Source organism: Alligator mississippiensis, chromosome 1 (genome assembly GCF_030867095.1).
Source record: "Alligator mississippiensis isolate rAllMis1 chromosome 1, rAllMis1, whole genome shotgun sequence".
Taxonomy (NCBI): Eukaryota; Metazoa; Chordata; order Crocodylia; family Alligatoridae; genus Alligator; species Alligator mississippiensis.
This window is the reverse complement of record NC_081824.1, coordinates 226529385-226545965: the sequence shown is the minus strand read 5'-3', so window position 1 is coordinate 226545965 and position 16581 is coordinate 226529385. Positions and strand designations below refer to the sequence as shown.

General features: G+C 43.8%; 2 protein-coding genes across 3 annotated transcripts in view; one reads left to right on the top strand and one right to left on the bottom strand.

Annotated features, from left to right (window-relative positions):
• The window catches only part of CHGB (chromogranin B), a 34690-nt gene extending 18767 nt beyond the window's left edge, over positions 1-15923 (top strand). The window contains exons 4-5 of the mRNA XM_006264900.4: positions 3450-5257; positions 8273-15923. Of these exons, the coding sequence (XP_006264962.2) occupies positions 3450-5257; positions 8273-8356 (1892 nt within the window). The 3' untranslated portion in view covers positions 8357-15923. The remainder of the gene's footprint in view (positions 1-3449; positions 5258-8272) is intronic.
• The window catches only part of TRMT6 (tRNA methyltransferase 6 non-catalytic subunit), a 21896-nt gene continuing 20641 nt past the window's right edge, over positions 15327-16581 (bottom strand). For both annotated transcript variants that reach the window (XM_006264899.4, XM_059720239.1), the window contains one exon: positions 15327-16393. In XM_006264899.4, coding sequence (XP_006264961.2) covers positions 16220-16393 — 174 coding nt within the window. In that variant the 3' untranslated portion in view covers positions 15327-16219. The remainder of the gene's footprint in view (positions 16394-16581) is intronic.

Below are 16581 nucleotides of genomic sequence, written 5' to 3'. Positions count from 1 at the left end.
TTCCATGGCTGACCAGAGAAATCCAGGGCAGCCTAAGGGCCAAAAGGGGAGCACATAAAAAGTGGAAACAAGGTGAGATCACTAAAGATGAATATACCTCCTCTGCTCGTGCTTGTAGGGAGGCAGTTAGATGGGCCAAAGCTACCATGGAGCTGAGGATGGCAACCCAAGTAAAAGACAACAAGAAATTGTTTTTTAGATATATTGGGAGTAAAAGGAAGGCCCAGGGAGGAATAGGACCCCTGCTAAATGGGCAGAAACAATTGGTGACAGACAGGGGGGACAAAGCTGAACTCAACGAGTTCTTTGCCTCAGTGTTCCTAAGTGAGGGGCACGACAAGTCTCTCACTGGGGTTGTAGAGAGGCAGCAGCAAGGTGCCAGACTTCCATACGTAGATCCTGAGGTGGTGCAGAGTCACTTGGAAGAACTGGATGCCTTTAAATCGGCAGGCCCGGATGGGCTCCATCCGAGGGTGCTGAAGGCACTGGCCGACATCATTGCAGAGCCACTGGCGGGAATATTCGAATGCTTGTGGCACATGGGCCAAGTCCCGGAGGACTGGAAAAGGGCTAGCATGGTCCCCATTTTCAAAAAGGGGAGGAAGGAGGACCCGGGCAACTATAGGCCAGTCAGTCTCACCTCCATCCTTGGCAAAGTCTTTGAAAAAATTATCAAGGCTCACATTTGTGAGAGCCCAGCAGGGCAAATTATGCTGAGGGGAAACCAGCACGGGTTTGTGGCGGGCAGATCGTGCCTGACCAATCTAGTCTCTTTCTATGACCAGGTTACAAAACGCCTGGACACAGGAGGAGGGGTGGATGTGGTATACTTAGACTTCAGGATGGCCTTCGATACGGTATCCCACCCCATACTGGTGAACAAGTTAAGAGGCTGTGATGTGGATGACTACACAGTCCGGTGGGCGGTGAATTGGCTAGAGGGTCGCACCCAAAGAGTCGTGGTGGATGGGTCGGTCTCGACCTGGAAGGGTGTGGGCAGTGGGGTCCCGCAGGGCTCGGTCCTTGGACCGATACTCTTTAATGTCTTCATCAGTGACTTGGACGAGGGAGTCATATGTACTCTGTCCAAGTTTGCAGATGACACAAAGCTATGGGGAGAAGTGGACACGCCGGAGGGCAGGGAACAGCTGCAGGCAGACCTGGACAGGTTGGACAAGTGGGCAGAAAACAACAGGATGCAGTTCAACAAGGAGAAATGCAAAGTGCTGCACCTAGGGAGGAAAAATGTTCAGCACACCTACAGCCTAGGGAATGACCTGCTGGGTGGCACAGAGGTGGAAAGGGATCTTGGAGTCCTAGTGGACTCCAAGATGAACATGAGCCGGCAATGTGACGAAGCCATCAGAAAAGCCAATGGCACTTTATCATGCATCAGCAGATGCATGACAAATAGGTCCAAGGAGGTGATACTTCCCCTCTATCGGGCGCTGGTCAGACCGCAGTTGGAGTACTGCGTGCAATTCTGGGCGCCACACTTCAAGAAGGATGCGGGTAACCTGGAGAGGGTCCAGAGAAGGGCAACTTGTATGGTCAAGGGCCTGCAGACCAAGCCCTACGAGGAGAGACTAGAGAAACTGGACCTTTTCAGCCTCCGCAAGATAAAGTTGAGAGGCGACCTTGTGGCTACCTTTAAGTTCATCACGGGGGCACAGAAGGGAATTGGTGAGGATTTATTCACCAAGGTGCCCCCGGGGGTTACAAGAAACAATGGCCACAAGCTAGCAGAGAGCAGATTTAGTTTGGACATTAGGAAGAACTTCTTCACAGTTCGAGTGGCCAAGGTCTGGAACGGGCTCCCAAGGGAGGTGGTGCTCTCCCCTACCCTGGGGGTCTTCAAGAGGAGGTTAGATGAGTATCTAGCTGGGGTCATCTAGACCCAGCACTCTTTCCTGCTTATGCAGGGGGTCGGACTTGATGATCTATTGAGGTCCCTTCCTACCCTAACATCTATGAATCTATGAATACATTGGTCCCATATCAGATTGGCACCGATATAAGGAAAATTGGCTGTATTGGCAATTGGCTTTTTTTGGCTGATAATGCCACCAATAAATGCCCTGTGCATGTGCACAGCTTCAGTGAAGCACACAGATGGCCAGAAGTGCAGCCCCACAACAGAGAGAGCAGCCAGGTTTGGCTGGTAAGTCTGTTGGGAGGGAAGGGGAATGGGGTGGGGTAGATCAAGGCCGCCGTGGTGAGGGAGAGAGTGGGGCTGCACACACCCCAGAAGGCCATGGAGGCCATGTTGGGCTGAGGCAGGGGCAGGTGCTGCACAGCCAGGGCAGGGCATGGGATGGAGCTGCGAGTAGCTCATTCAGGGAGTGCAGAGGGAGGCAGTTCCTACCACTGCACATATCCTGGGATGCCTTGAGGGGCGTGTGCCCCTGGATCTGTGTGTGCGATGAGGGTGGGCTGCCGCTGCGAGCTTAGGCTGGTCTCTTCCCGGCAGGAGGCTGTGCCAGGCTCTTTTCTGGTGGAGGCTGGGCCAGGCTAGGCTGTGCTCAGGAAGGGGGCCGGGGGGACTACGGTGAATTTTGGGGTGGTTGCAGTCCCCCACCATAGCCTCCTTCCAGCACTACTACTACCCACCCTGAGCACAGCCCAGCCCAGCCCAGCCCCCCCCAGCCCCAGCCCACAGTGGCAGTCTGCCCTTGCCCAGCGCACAGATCCGGGGACACATGCCCTCCATGGCCTTTTGGGGTGTATGCAGCAGTGGGAGCTCCCCACCCCCGTGCTCCCTGAATGAACCACTTGCAGCTCCGTCCTGCACCCCGCCCCGGGTGTGCAGCACCTGCCCCTGCCTCAGCCCCACTCCTTCCCTTACCACTGGGGCCTCAATCTGCCCCCTTCCCTCCCACATCCCTTCCCTCCCGCCTCGCCCCTTCCCTGACAACAGACTTATCAGCTAGACACTGCTCCATGCTGTCCGGCTGCATATTGGCATCGGCTAATATGGCTCATTAAAAATTGGCCATTGGTGTCAGTGCACCCCTGCTTTTTTTAAATAGAATTTTTTGAAAAAAATTGAATAGATTATAACAATGTTAGTTCTATTTATTAGGGCACTTGAAATCATCTTAACTTGCATGGAGTTGAACAGTTAAGAACTGGCTTTTAAAGGTGTGAAGAAACCAGAGCTCCCATAGATTTTAAGAGGAATGACAAATATTTAGTACCACAGCTAGTAAAAAGTATGCTAGAAACTGTTCTGAGATGAGAAATTTTGAAACAACTTCAAGGCAAATTTTCAAAAACATTTTGATTTTGATGAAAAAAATTCATAGCATTAAAATGATCAACTTTAGGAGCAACAGATTATTTTTTAAACTAAAAAATTGGCAAGCCCTATTTGTCACGTTACTATTTATACTAAATAATGTGGTAATGGAGAGTTGGGTTACTATTTTAAAATATGTTTAATATTGTAGGTGGTAGGCATGACAGAGAAGAGAAAAAAAATGAAAATGCAGATGAACAACTTGAAGTAAGGCATTTGAAAGAAACAGCAGAGGATGAAAAACAACAGCACGTGAGTGTGGAGGAAGAGCAAAGTCAGAATGAAGAACAGTCTAAAAGACACATAGAAGGACTTGAAGAGGAGAAACGCCATCATGAGGAAGAAAAGAGTAGGGAAGAGGAGGAGAAATCCCATGCTTTTGCCCAGGGTCATCCTTCTCCTGAAGGTGGAACCTATAAGGAGGAAAACAATCATCAGGAAGAAATAAGAAGTGAGGAAGAAGAGAAGGAGAACAGCTATAAAAAACACTATCACAGTGAAGAAGAAAGCAAAGAAAACAAGCATCATGATGAAGACTCGAAGCATGAGCTTCTAGACAAAAAATCCCATGCTGCAGCCAAACGTGTAGGGGAATTCCTTGATGGGGATGACAAACGCTTCATGGGCCATAGGCATTCAGAGGAAAGGGTGAACAGCCATGAAGGTGAGGAGAAAGAGGAGGAGGAGGAAGAGGAGGAAAGCAGCGAACAGTACCATCATGAATCTAAAGAACATAGCTTCTATCAGCGTAGAGGGCATGAAGAATCTGAGGAGACGGAAAAAGCTGGGGAGGAAAAGCGACGCTACAGACCAAAACATTATCACAGGAAGTACAGAGAAGGTGATTTTTCTGAAGAGAAGAGAGATCACAATGGTGAAAAAATGGAATCCAGTGAAGAGACCCCTTTATGGGATAAAAGGAGCCATTATCAGAAGCACCGGTATGAAGAGCCTGAGCATCATCATGAGGAGAAGAGGGGCTCTCATGGGAGACACAGTTCTGAAGAAGTGGAAGAAAAGAGGCACACTGGCCATGGGAGTGAGGAGTACAGAGAGAGGTGGCAGAGCGAAGATAGCAGTGAAGAGGTAGACAAGAGGCATCATCACAGTGAGGAAAGCAAAGAAAAACGGCATGAGGACAAGAGGTACCATGGTGGATCACATGAGGCAGTAAGACACCATCATGAAGGAAAGACACGTCACAGTGAAGACAGTGAAGAAGACCTGGATAAGCGCCAGAGTCATGGCAACAGGAATGAGAAGAGGCATCACAGTGAAGGGAGACACCACCTGCAAGAGAGTGAAGAGGAGGAGGTCCCAGATCTATACAGCAGAGAGAGTAAAGGGCAGGCAAGGCACTATGGCACTGAGGAGAGGTACAGTGAAGAGAAAAGGCACTATCTTGGAAACAGCCAGGAGGAAGAAGAAATAGAAAAGAGTCTTCACAGTGAGGAACAAAAACAATTTGATGAAGACAGTATGGAGAAAGTAAGGTATGGGGAAAAGGAGGAGTATAAGAGCTATCTCCCTGCAGAGACTGAGAAGAAAGCCACAACTCCATATGGCCCTTTCTATCCATGGCTTCATTGGAAAAGCAGGCATTTGGAAAAAATGGACAACACAAGAGGTCAGATTCGGGAGAGCGAAGAGGAAGGCAGACCCACCCTGAGTGAAAAGAACTTCTTCCCTGAATATAATGACTATGACTGGTGGGAGAAAAAGCAACTTCTGGATCACCTGAATCGTGGGCATAGTGAGAAAAGGAATCTGGGAAAGATCCGCAAATTTGATATTAAGAGGCAGTACAGCAGAATGGATCAACTCGCCCAGCTTCTGAATTACAGGAAGAAATCTGCTGAGTTTCCCGAACTATACAGTTCTGGAGAAGACATGAAAAAGCGTCATGTTATCCGGAGTGACAAGGGAAATCTGAGCCAGAGGCCCCTGACAGAGGAGGAGGTAAGTGCTTGAGTCTCTTTGAAAAGCCAAGTGAAGCTGATGTTCACTTAACAACATGCTCAGCCCTTAGCACCACAAGAGTGTTGGTGGAATTATAAAGGGGAACGATCACAGAGACAGTGCTGATGTCTGTCCCCTCCAGGAACAGATCTTCAGCTGATATGAATCAGTGTTGCCTGACAGGATACCTTGGCACTACACAGCTGTGCCCTTTTTAAAATCGTTTGAGAGAGATAATACAAGTGTCTGCACAGGCTCCTGTTCTTCCACAACAGGACCTGGGGTAAGGATGTCTTTCACTTAGCAGGGTCCTAGCCAGTACAGGACCTTTCAATGTGCAACCGCAAACTGTGTCCAGAACAAGAGCTGAAATAATCAACTCTACAAAACAGTTGCTCCTTGCTTGATTTAAATCTAGACCTGTTGACTGCTTGACTTCTTGAGTGTAATGCAGAGTAGATTTTGGCCCATATTTGTCTTGAACAATTCCTGCATGGCATTCCCATTATTCCCATATTTGCCATTTAAATGGCCATTCTGTAGAAACCAGAATGTCAGCACATATGTGGTGGATGCAGCAGCGCATGAAGCACCTGATATTTTTGGTAGCAGAAATTAACTGAGTTGTGTTCACATGGAAATAGAGAACAGTCCTCTTAATAATCATCAGTAGGTCCATGAATTTTTTCCTGGGAAAATTGTGATTTTTGTGGGTGTGAATTTCCTCTTCATTCATATTATGCTTTATGTGCATCATCAGATAGAACCACTGAGATCACAACAAACTTATGCTGACATCTAAAGAGTTTGAGCAGGCCTTTTTCCCAAATGGATGCGATTTTAAGTGCTAGAGGACTAGTGGCATGGGAAATGCTATAAACTAGAAGTGTTCTTAAAATACTTGGTGTAATAGGGCCATCAGCCTTTGAAACACTAACTCCAGTTAGGCACCATCTCAGATATCAAGGATATTTGGTGTAATCCTTGGGCACAGATGGGGTAGCAGGCAGAACAGGAGACTGCACAGAGCTAGGGAGGTTGCTATATGCTAGAGAGTTGAAGTCTGGGTATAGTATAGCCTTTTTAATTAAATTATAAGTTATTTATAAAACTATATCAATTATAAAATGTATCAGTTATAAAATGAGGCTGATCACCCCTTGCAGGTGATATAATGGATGACATGCACTGCATACCTCAGGTATAACTGAACAGTGCTAGGTGGTTTCCATTATTCTATAAAAGTGCTCATGAATGCTGAAGCCTCCCTGTTCACCTACGAAAATGACAATTTTTTATACCGGTATGTGTAAGATTCCAGGAACTGGTATTGATAACAGTAAATAGCAGGTAATACAAGGAAATCCTTCAGAGATTCAGGTATTTTGTGTCTGGAAGGTAAAACTGGCAAGTTTCTGCTTATTCATATCCTGATTCATTTTTTTCACTTTTTTACTAAACATGATTTTTTAGCAACCTAAGATAGAATTCTCCCTCCCTTTAGGCACCTAAATGGAAATTTTCTAGCCTGGGTGTTTTTGGCCCTGCCTCTGCACTGTGGGTGCATAAGCCTGCATGTATATACTGAGAATACTCAGCTGACTATACACTGTCCATCTGGGCTAAGGACAGAAGTTAGACACAAACCAGTTTAAGTGATCAGAAGCTGGTTTAAACCTGTAACAGAACAGAAGTTCAGTGCACATAAACCAGTTTCAAAATGGCTAAAACTGGTTTAAGATAAACCTGGTTGAATGTAGCATCAGGCTTAACTGATTTGGGTCAAACCGGTTTATGAAATTTCTGTCCTAGACCCCTTCCTGGTTTAAGTTCAATCAGAGTTCCCCCAGCATCCCAATATGCTTTTCAGCCCTCGACTGGGCTGTGCTGTTTGCTCCAGAAAGCAGGGCTAGTTCTGCCCCAAAGCATGGCCCCCTGAGGTGGAGAGGCAGGGAGGGATTTTATTCCCCCTCCCTCCCATCTCCCCCAAGAGGACTGCAGCTGGGGTCTGCCTGGCTGGGGTGGAGCACCCCCTCCCTACAGTCACTGCTACAGTGGCAGAGGCGGAGGTGTGGTCAGACACCGGCCATCAGCCCACCTCACCTATGGCTGAGGTTGGGGCTGTGGGGCTGAGCCAGGCTGGCCCACAGGCACTGCTGAGGGCAGGTGCAGAGGGGCTGGCCCAGGCTGGGCTGTAGGGGTAGGGCCCATCCAGGCTGGCTGTGGCTTGGGCTGGGGTCGCGGGAGCTATGTGTCCAGATTGTTTCTGGCTCCCGCAGCTGACTGGGAAGAGCCCTGCCCCCATGGTGCAGCCCAGCTCAATCCCTCCACACCCGCCCTCAGCAGAGCCGCAGGTGAGGCAGATGGATAGTGGGGTTGGCCCAGGCCAAGCCACAGGGTCAGGGCCTTTCCCAGCCAGCTGCGGCTCTGTGACAGCCTGGCCCAGTGCACTCGAGTGGAGGTTGGCCAAGCGGTGGCACTGAGACAATGCTGCTGCAGCTGTGTGTGGGTGCCCTGGCAGCTGGACTGGCTGTGCGGGCTGAGGGTCCTGTGCCGGTGCCTGAGAGGGAAGACAGGGGTGTTTAATCTCCCTCCCTGCCCCACCTTTGCCCAAGGCACTGCCTCCACCAGTGTCATGCCCCCCACCCACCTTGGGGACAAACCTTGCAGGGGCTGCTTCCCCCCTCTAGGCACACCTGGGCTGGGGTCCCTCCCCAGTCATACATTAAACCCCTCCCCAATCATACTTAGCAGCCGGCCGGGGGGCGAGGGCCTGGGCATGCCCCCCCCCCCCCCCCCCAGATCCCTGCATATGTAGATGCCTGCCCAGGAACATTTACTTGTGAGTAGTTTCCTTGCAAGTAAACTGCTCCGAGATCAAATGCACGTGTAGACATCCTCACAGATTAGTAAGATAAACAGTGTTAAGTGACATCCTATAATTAGAGTTTCGTATGATGATGAATGATATGAAATACCCTATTCTAAAGTTATCTTGATATTGATACTTCACAGGAAAAGGAACTGGAAAACTTGGCTGCCATGGATTTGGAACTGCAGAAGATTGCAGAGAAGTTCAATGACAACAGGAGAGGATGAAGATTGTTTGTGAGTGGTGTGGCATTTCAAAGCTAGGTGTAGCTTTGCTCACTCAGTACCTATATAGCTTGGCAAATTCATTGCCACTGAAGTGTCATTTGTCCTAAAAAAACAGGAAATGCAGTTTACTGTCCACTCAAGTGTAGTGATTTATACTGCTGGAAACGTTTTTAATTTGCCATTATGCTATTGAGATTTGAATAGCATGAATTCTAACATATAACCTTACATGCAAAGCAGATATTTTTAATATGCTTGTGCAAATATTTGTGTCAGTGTTCTTCAGAAATATTTGTCTGAGAGTTTGAAATAATAAAAACATTGATCTAGGACCAAATCCTTCTCCTTGCCTGACATGTTTTGGTTTCAGAATTCTGTGGTTACTTTCAAATAACCCAGATCAGAGATCAGACAAATAGATCTATACACAACACTGAAATGTAATTTCTGGATATTTTTTTAAAGGTTAATATAGAACAGTGTGTCTTTTTCTTTAGTTTCAAGATAGCAAGTGCATGCAAACATATGCCAGGAGCTCTATAAGTTGAATCAGTTAACTCAAAAATCCATTGTGAATTACTGTGGTGTAAAATTAGCAAGGAGCTGAACATACATTAAAAAGATAAGCATACTGCATCACCAGCTGTATTTTGATCAGTAATTTTGGAAATACACAATGCTTTGTAACTGGTCTGTTCTGCATTAAGTTGTAAATGTGGGACTGGGTTATACCCACGCTTCTTTGAACTGAGGACCACCTCACTTGGGGAGTGATCCTGTTACGCATGTTGGTGAGCAGCTCCTCACCAACTATGTTGTTTTTACACAGTCTGCTCCACAGTGCCGACCCCTTACTACACCGCTCTGTTAATCCTGTAGAGACCAGACTGTGGTTAAAAAGGGCTCCACAAAATCAGAAGTTTTAGATGCAGGTTCCCCTGTGAATCAGGTGCTGATGCTGAGTTTGGCTGTGGACAACAGTGATTACTTGCTCAGAACAATGAGGAGGAGGTTGCTAAAAACAGCTCTTTGTGAATCATGTGACACGAAGCCACATACAGAATTCTCCCATAAATAGTTTTAACTGCTATGGGAATCTTGGATCCAGGTTAAACCAAATGTTAAGAAAAGAAAAAGATTCTATTGTATTGATTGGCATCTCTTTTTTCAGTGTAGTGTCAAGATGAGGGATGCTCTACTAACATTTGAATATGCTTCTACTTATGTCATATTACTGATAAATATGAGGCATGTTACCCTTCTATTTTAATCAAAGTAGCCATCTACTTGTTAAAATATTTAATCTTAAATCTAAAATTACAAAATAGTTCAAAAGAGAAGTACCTAGTAAGGGTCTGAACCTCTAAATATATAGGCATATACTAATCCCCTTGAATTTAATACAAGCATTTAAAGGTTTGAGTAGGTCCCATAAAAGATCTTGGGAAGGGAGATAGAAGTTTTGGCTCCACTTAAATCAAAAGCAGGTTTGTCACCAGCTTCAAAGGAGGGCAGAAGTTCACTGGGATATCTGTCAAAAACTTAACAGAGGCTGGAGCATTGTTCCAGAATGTAAATATCTCAACAACAAATACCTGGCTTGCCTACTTCTTCCAAACCTCTTTCTTTTAAGATGTGTAGCACAGTACAGTAAGGATAACACAACATGCTGCTTTTGTCCCTCCTGTTATTACAAAAGGAAAAACATCATTAAAAGCAATGGTTATGAGCAAGCAGTAAATTTCAGAAGTGCCAGGAATTTGACAAATCCACTTTTCTAGTGTTGAAACATCAGGTTCTAGGTTGTCTTTGTCTAGTACTGAATATAAACAGCTAAGATGACTATAGCACAACAGTTAAAATTCAGTGAAATTTTGCTTTAAAATAACATGCTTTAAATATTCATACTAACATTTTTCATCTACATCATCATATATTGAAGCATGAAACTACAACACCAAGAATTCAGCAAGTCTGATGATGTTTTAGCTCAAACTTAGTCATTTGATTTATAATAAATATCACTAATAATAAAGCTTTCAGCAATGCATATCTATATAGCAGAGGCAACAAACCACCTGGTGCTGTGGGGCTGGTCTTGGGCCAGACTGAGCCCACAAACTAGCCCTGCCTAGGGCCACAGGTGATGTGCACTGGCCCAGAGCACAGCCTGCAGCATGTGTGCCCCAGACTAGCCCGAAGTACAGCCCAGGCTGAAGTATGGCCTGGGGTGCAGCCCACTACACTCACCAAACCAGCGCTATGCTCCCTGTGCAGCCACAGTAGCACATCAATGCAACATGAGCCCCCAGAGGATAGGGCTCTGAAGGTTGGATCTGGTCAGTGGGCTGTATCTTTGACACTCCTGGTCTATAGAATCACAGAAAATAGGGCTGGAACAGAACCTCAAGGGATCATCAGTGCTCAAGGCAGGATCACCTCTCCCCCTACCTAAGCCATCCCAGACAAAGCTTTGACTTTAGACAAACACTGTTGAAGGTTCTGGGTAGATGCCTTTGAAAAAGCTGAACCATCTCTGTTGGAACAGCTTGTTGGGGCTCTGAGACCAACTCTTGTGGTAGTTCTGCTATTTGTCAGCCAGATTCTTCTGCTTCCATGATTCCACAGGCTGACAAACCTAGCAATATGATAGGCCAGCAATACTGAATGCACACACTGCCTATTCTAGTTTTATCCCAGGAACACAATTGCATTGCCTGTTCGTTGCCTATTCATCCGCTATTGCCTGGTGGATGGATGACACAGAAAACTAACAGAAGTGAACTTTTCGTGAATAATTACCTTCTTTTGTATTTGATTCCCACAGCAGAGGATATTCTGGTCTTGACCAAGTATAATTTATTGAGATTATCAAAATGTACAATCACATTCAATGAGACTAAGTGGTATACAAATACTATTTAGCTTGCAAAATATTGATCTCTATTTAGGCACTCTCTGTTTAAGTGCAAGCTTGACATATAAACTGCTAAGAGGATCAGGGAAATGCAGGCTTGATGATTATTGATCTCTTGTTATTTCAAAGGCTAAAGTACTGTAGCATGAGAGACAGCAAAACAGTCCCTAATATTTCTTGTTGGAACATATGGCAAGGGAGGGGAAGGGGAGCAAGCAGAAATTCTTCACTTGGTTTCACTTTTCAAAGTTTGTGACACCTTAAGCATCTTCTGACAATTCTCTCTGAATTCCTTGTCTGGCTGGACAGATGAGTTTCCAGTTGAAACAGCTGTTAATCCGGTGTGGTTTACTGAAGTTGACAACTGTTGCAGTCGATTTATTTAAGCTTTCGGAAACTTTGACGTTTGTATTTGCCATGTAACGTTGGAATATTTAAGTTAATATTTTCAAGTTTTATTCTACAAAGATGAGGAAAATTTTTACTTTTTTTCTAAGTGAAAGCTAAGATGATCAGATAATAATTCCAGCAGCTTGGTCTTGAAAGAAAAAAACAAAACAAGCCACAAATATGGCAAATTGACAACACTGAAAACGTCAAAAGAATTGTACAAGACACTTCAGATGGTTGTAACAAGTCTTTCAGTGGTGCTGAAAGCTTTCTAGAAGTTTGCTACATTCTCAGAACACTAGGCAGCAGCCACTTTTCTACAGCCTGATGCTTTTTTTGAAGTAGCTGATGTGCAGTTGCCATTGAAATCCAAGCTGTCAGGAATAACGATGCTTCCACTTGATGCTGCACTTTTGTAACAGCAGGCAACAAAAAACTCTCCTGTTCAGAGACCATGCTGATTCTTTCAGATTTATCAGCAAGGAGTCTCTAGTACTATTGACCTGAAGGTTTTTGTCAGAACCTGAGTAGGCATAAATTCAATGGCTCTCAAACAGCTCCATTTGTTTCTTCTTGACATTAGGGTTAGTGTGCCCAGGCCTTCCCTCTCATGTAGAGTGCCTTCCTGTATGATTCTGCCAACCCAGTGCCTGTAGTCAGTAGGTAACGAGAGCTGTAATTTTTCTAGTATGTTAATGACAGCTAGGTCTATGTCAGTGTTTTTCAAACTGTTTAGCACAGGGGTGTCCAAACCTTTTTGAATGTGGGGCTGGATCATGAACTTTTTATCACCCAGTGGGCTGGCGAGCCATATTCAAAGATCTCACAGGAAGCGGTATCACATCACCCCTCCCCCCCCAAACGAAAGTAAGTGTTTACTTTTGTTTTCCATCGCAGCACCTTGGGCCTCAGAAAACAGCTTGGAGGGCTGCATGTTGGACAAGCCTGGTTTAGTAGAACCCTGATAGTCCACGATAAGTCATCAGGGGTTCCACAATGAGACAGGGGGTAATGGCAGAGCGGGCCAGGAGGTGGTGTGTCGCCAGTGCCAGGCTCCATGCATTTGGTGTAGGGGTTCTGCAGCAGTAGTGATATGAAAGGGTTCTGTGACTTCAGGAAGTTTGTTTCTTCAGGCCAATACAGCTGGCTGACTTGAGCATTCAGAGGGACCTGATGGGTAAATAAGAGCAAGTTGGCTGGGATTCATCCCAGGTACAACTGACAGGAATTTTATGTGGTTAAGTCATTTCCAAAAGATCAGAGTGACCACCAGCCTCAGAACCTTCTGAATGAAACTGAAAGGCCACTTTATTTGGCACAGGCCAAGGACAGTTTTCAGCAAGTCATAATTAGCAGCCAAGCAATAGTCTTTTTTCAAACAAGACACAAAGCCAGTGCTGTTCTAAGATAGCTTTACCACCCCTTTGAAAAGTCAATTATCTGCTTACAAGCATGGAAAGCACAACCTCTCCCCACACTGTTATAGCAAGTGTCAAAAATAAATAAATAGAATTATGTCCTAGCAAACAATGGGCTTGGAATATATCCCTAAATTATGAATGTTGGAAGGCTAGTTCGTTGGCCATCTTAACTATTGTGGATTCCATTAGTGATAGAGCTGTAAAACAAAGATTTTTGTAAGGCATGCAAGTTTACCTATAGGTGAGTGAGTGGTTGAACCAGGTCTAGAGGACTAGCACAACTTGGCCATTCTTTTTTTTTTGCCTCAGAACTGGCAACTTTTACTGCGCCCATACTATAACATGGAATGTATAGAGCAATTTCTCATGACATCGTTACTTGGACCTTTTCTATATTTGATTCATACATCAGTGTCCATTTGGCCACAAATGAAATGTTAATGTATTGTTGGATGTGGATGTCCTATGTTCTGGACTCTCACTGTCTGGGTATAAGCTTTGTTTCTACTCCAGGTGCTGTGCTGAAGTAAAACAACAAAAAAGAACAAGGTAGCTGACTCGTGGGGGAACAGAGTCTCTTTCACTTTACTATCTTGATTTTGAATATCTATCAGACCCCTGGATAGAGAAATAAAACTTCCCTTAAAATAAGAAATATCTGTTATAATATAAAGGTTCAAAATAAGGTTTTCAAAAACTTGCATTGGGCATCAAAATTGTAATTTACATTTCTATAAAGCTTTCCTCTTCCAGTTGTCTTTAAAACCTCTTTAATGGCTTAATATTGTGTTGGCTATGCAATACTGGCCAAATGCTCTTCAACTCGTCACACATTTGGTATACACTGTTTCATCACTATATGCATTAAATTGTTGGTCTGAGAACTGGTTCATGACTTGCATGCTATTAAGTTGCTTACATTAAATGAATTTGTCACATTCCTGCAACAAGTAACAACTGCTGGGAAGAGTGGGGAGAGGAAATGTTACTGCACACTTTAAAATGAGATGGCTTGGGTCACTAATAGGATCAATACAAAAACAGATTTACAGATAAGGAATCACAAGATCAACTGAATTTGAGGCAATTGATTTTAAACAACTTGCCTCCTTCATGTTTACGTAAATCATTTTAGTGTTTTTCCAAAGCTAATTTTCTCAGACTGTAAAATCAATGTGTCAAAGAGCATTTTTCTTAGATTAGCTGCATGACAATCAGCATGAAGCCCCGTGTCTCCTGTTTCAAACATAAGTAATCCATTATAAGAAAACAAATGCAACTTTGATGATATGTCCCTTATCTAGATCTTTATATCTTCATTGTTGTAAAAAGGCAATTATTTAAATATCCCAAGGTCTCAATGGCAGGTGGGTACCACCTTTACTTTGCAGATAAATAAGAACTATGGCACACAGAGATTTGACTTTACCCATGTCAAAAAGCATAAAAATAACAGTAGTTGGAATAAGCCAGGAAATCCTAACTTCCAGCCCCATATCTATCACTGTAGGTCAAGTTGCTGACAGACAGATGCATGTACTTTGGGCAGCTTAAAAAAATTCCACCCCATCTTTATTCAAAATATGTATGAAAAAGAGTTCCTTTCTCTCCTTAGCACCCCCATCCAAAAAAAAAGATTTCTGAAAAATGTCAGATGTAAATTCAGCAAATCTCATCCTTCTAAAGGTGATCAGTTTTCCCTGTGTTTAAGTGTACCTAAACTTGGATGGAAAGAGAGGAGGGGAATCTAACCTAGCTCTTCAGAAAGGACTTGGCAGAACTGACTACACCAAGAAAGTTCATTTCTCCCAGTCTGCAAGACTTTTGCAGAGAGAGGAAAGAAACTTGTAAAAATAAGAAAATGATTAAAATCTTACAAAAATAAGACAGCTTGGAGACAAAATTTGAAGCTCAATCTATTGCTCACTCAAGCAAAATGAATAAGGCTTTTATTTCAGTGCATTTAGACTACTCTGAGCTAATGTTGAACAGCACTAGCCTTCTAGCTAGCAGTATATAACACTTTTAACGCAGTCCTTTCATAAAAGCAAATGCTGGAGCTACAGCTTCCATCCCTGGGTTCTGGCCAAGCAGAAACCCATCAGCACCAATGGAACCCCCATGTGCTTAGAGGTCCATGCTACTGAATCCTGAGAGACCATGTGGGTGGTTGTGTAGTCAAGAGTACCCATTCCCATTCTCAAGTAATTTCACTGCCTGAACAATAAAGAAGCCCTACCTCTTTAGAAACTAATTCTTGAAGTTTAATTGAAGTGGCAAACAAAGCATTTTGCAAGCTAACAAAAACTCTACACACCATAAGAAGCATAATAGCAAAATAAATATGGCTGTTTTCAAAACTTTCACAGGTTAACAAAAGAATAAAAACAATATAAATCTGCCTTCAAAAAAAAAAAAGGAAAAAAGGAAATATGCACTACCCAACAAGGGCACTTAAATTAAACATTTGGTATTTCCATTTATATACATACACCTGAAGTTTTGTATTTTCTTGCTTTTAGGAACAGAGGGTCAAGATGTAAAGATTCAGTTTTAATTTGTCATTTTCATTTCATTTCAATCTTTTTTCATTTTCCCATCAGGAATAAAAGTGCATGATCCTGTTGCATTTCACTCTTCTTCTTAAAAAAAATCATTTAAAAGGGGCAGGGTTCTATATGTGAAAAGGGAACTCCATTTACTATACAGATTATTTTAACCTGATGTAGCTGCAAGGCAAAAGGGAAGCTAAAGTGTCTTAATTCAAACCCAATCTCTGTGAAAACACTTCAGCATCTCATCCAATTCTTACAACTACCAAATAAAATTGTTTCATTGATCCAGTCTCAGCACATGGTCTCTTTTTCAGCATGATCGTTGGAAAGCATTTCCAAAGTTACTGAATTTTCATTGTGTTGTCTGCACAAGGTGGCCTTTAAAATATTTCTTCCTGTCATGGCGTTAACAAAGGAAATGGAAAAAAACCCCTTTGTCTGGAATACAAGTCTTTTGCTTCTGTTGGCAGGTGTACAGCTGGTATGTTTTCTCTATGTTGTCAAGAGCACAGAATGTACATTGGTTATGTTACTAACTACAATACTTCTGAGAACTAAAAACAAATCAATTCTTTAGATGCTAAGAATGAAGTTCCTCAAGTTTGCGCTTTTTAGATGTTGGCTCTTCAGTCTTCTCTGCTTCTAATCTGCCAACATCTGATTTGCCTTTATCCATGACAACAGTAATACCAGACAGCAGGTACCCCCCACCTCCACTCATTGTCAGTTTTGGATGGCTCCGATCTGGCAAGACCTTCATAAAGAAACAAAAAACATTTTTCATAAGGACATGTGGACATATTAAATAAAGAACATTAGGCAAAACTTATTTTGCAAGAGTGCAGTTTCTTAGCACGAAAGCAAAGGCTTGTTAAATTCCTGAATTGTTTCAGGCAATAGGGTTTTTTGTGGCAAAAAGACTGTTCTCACCCACCCTGTGAT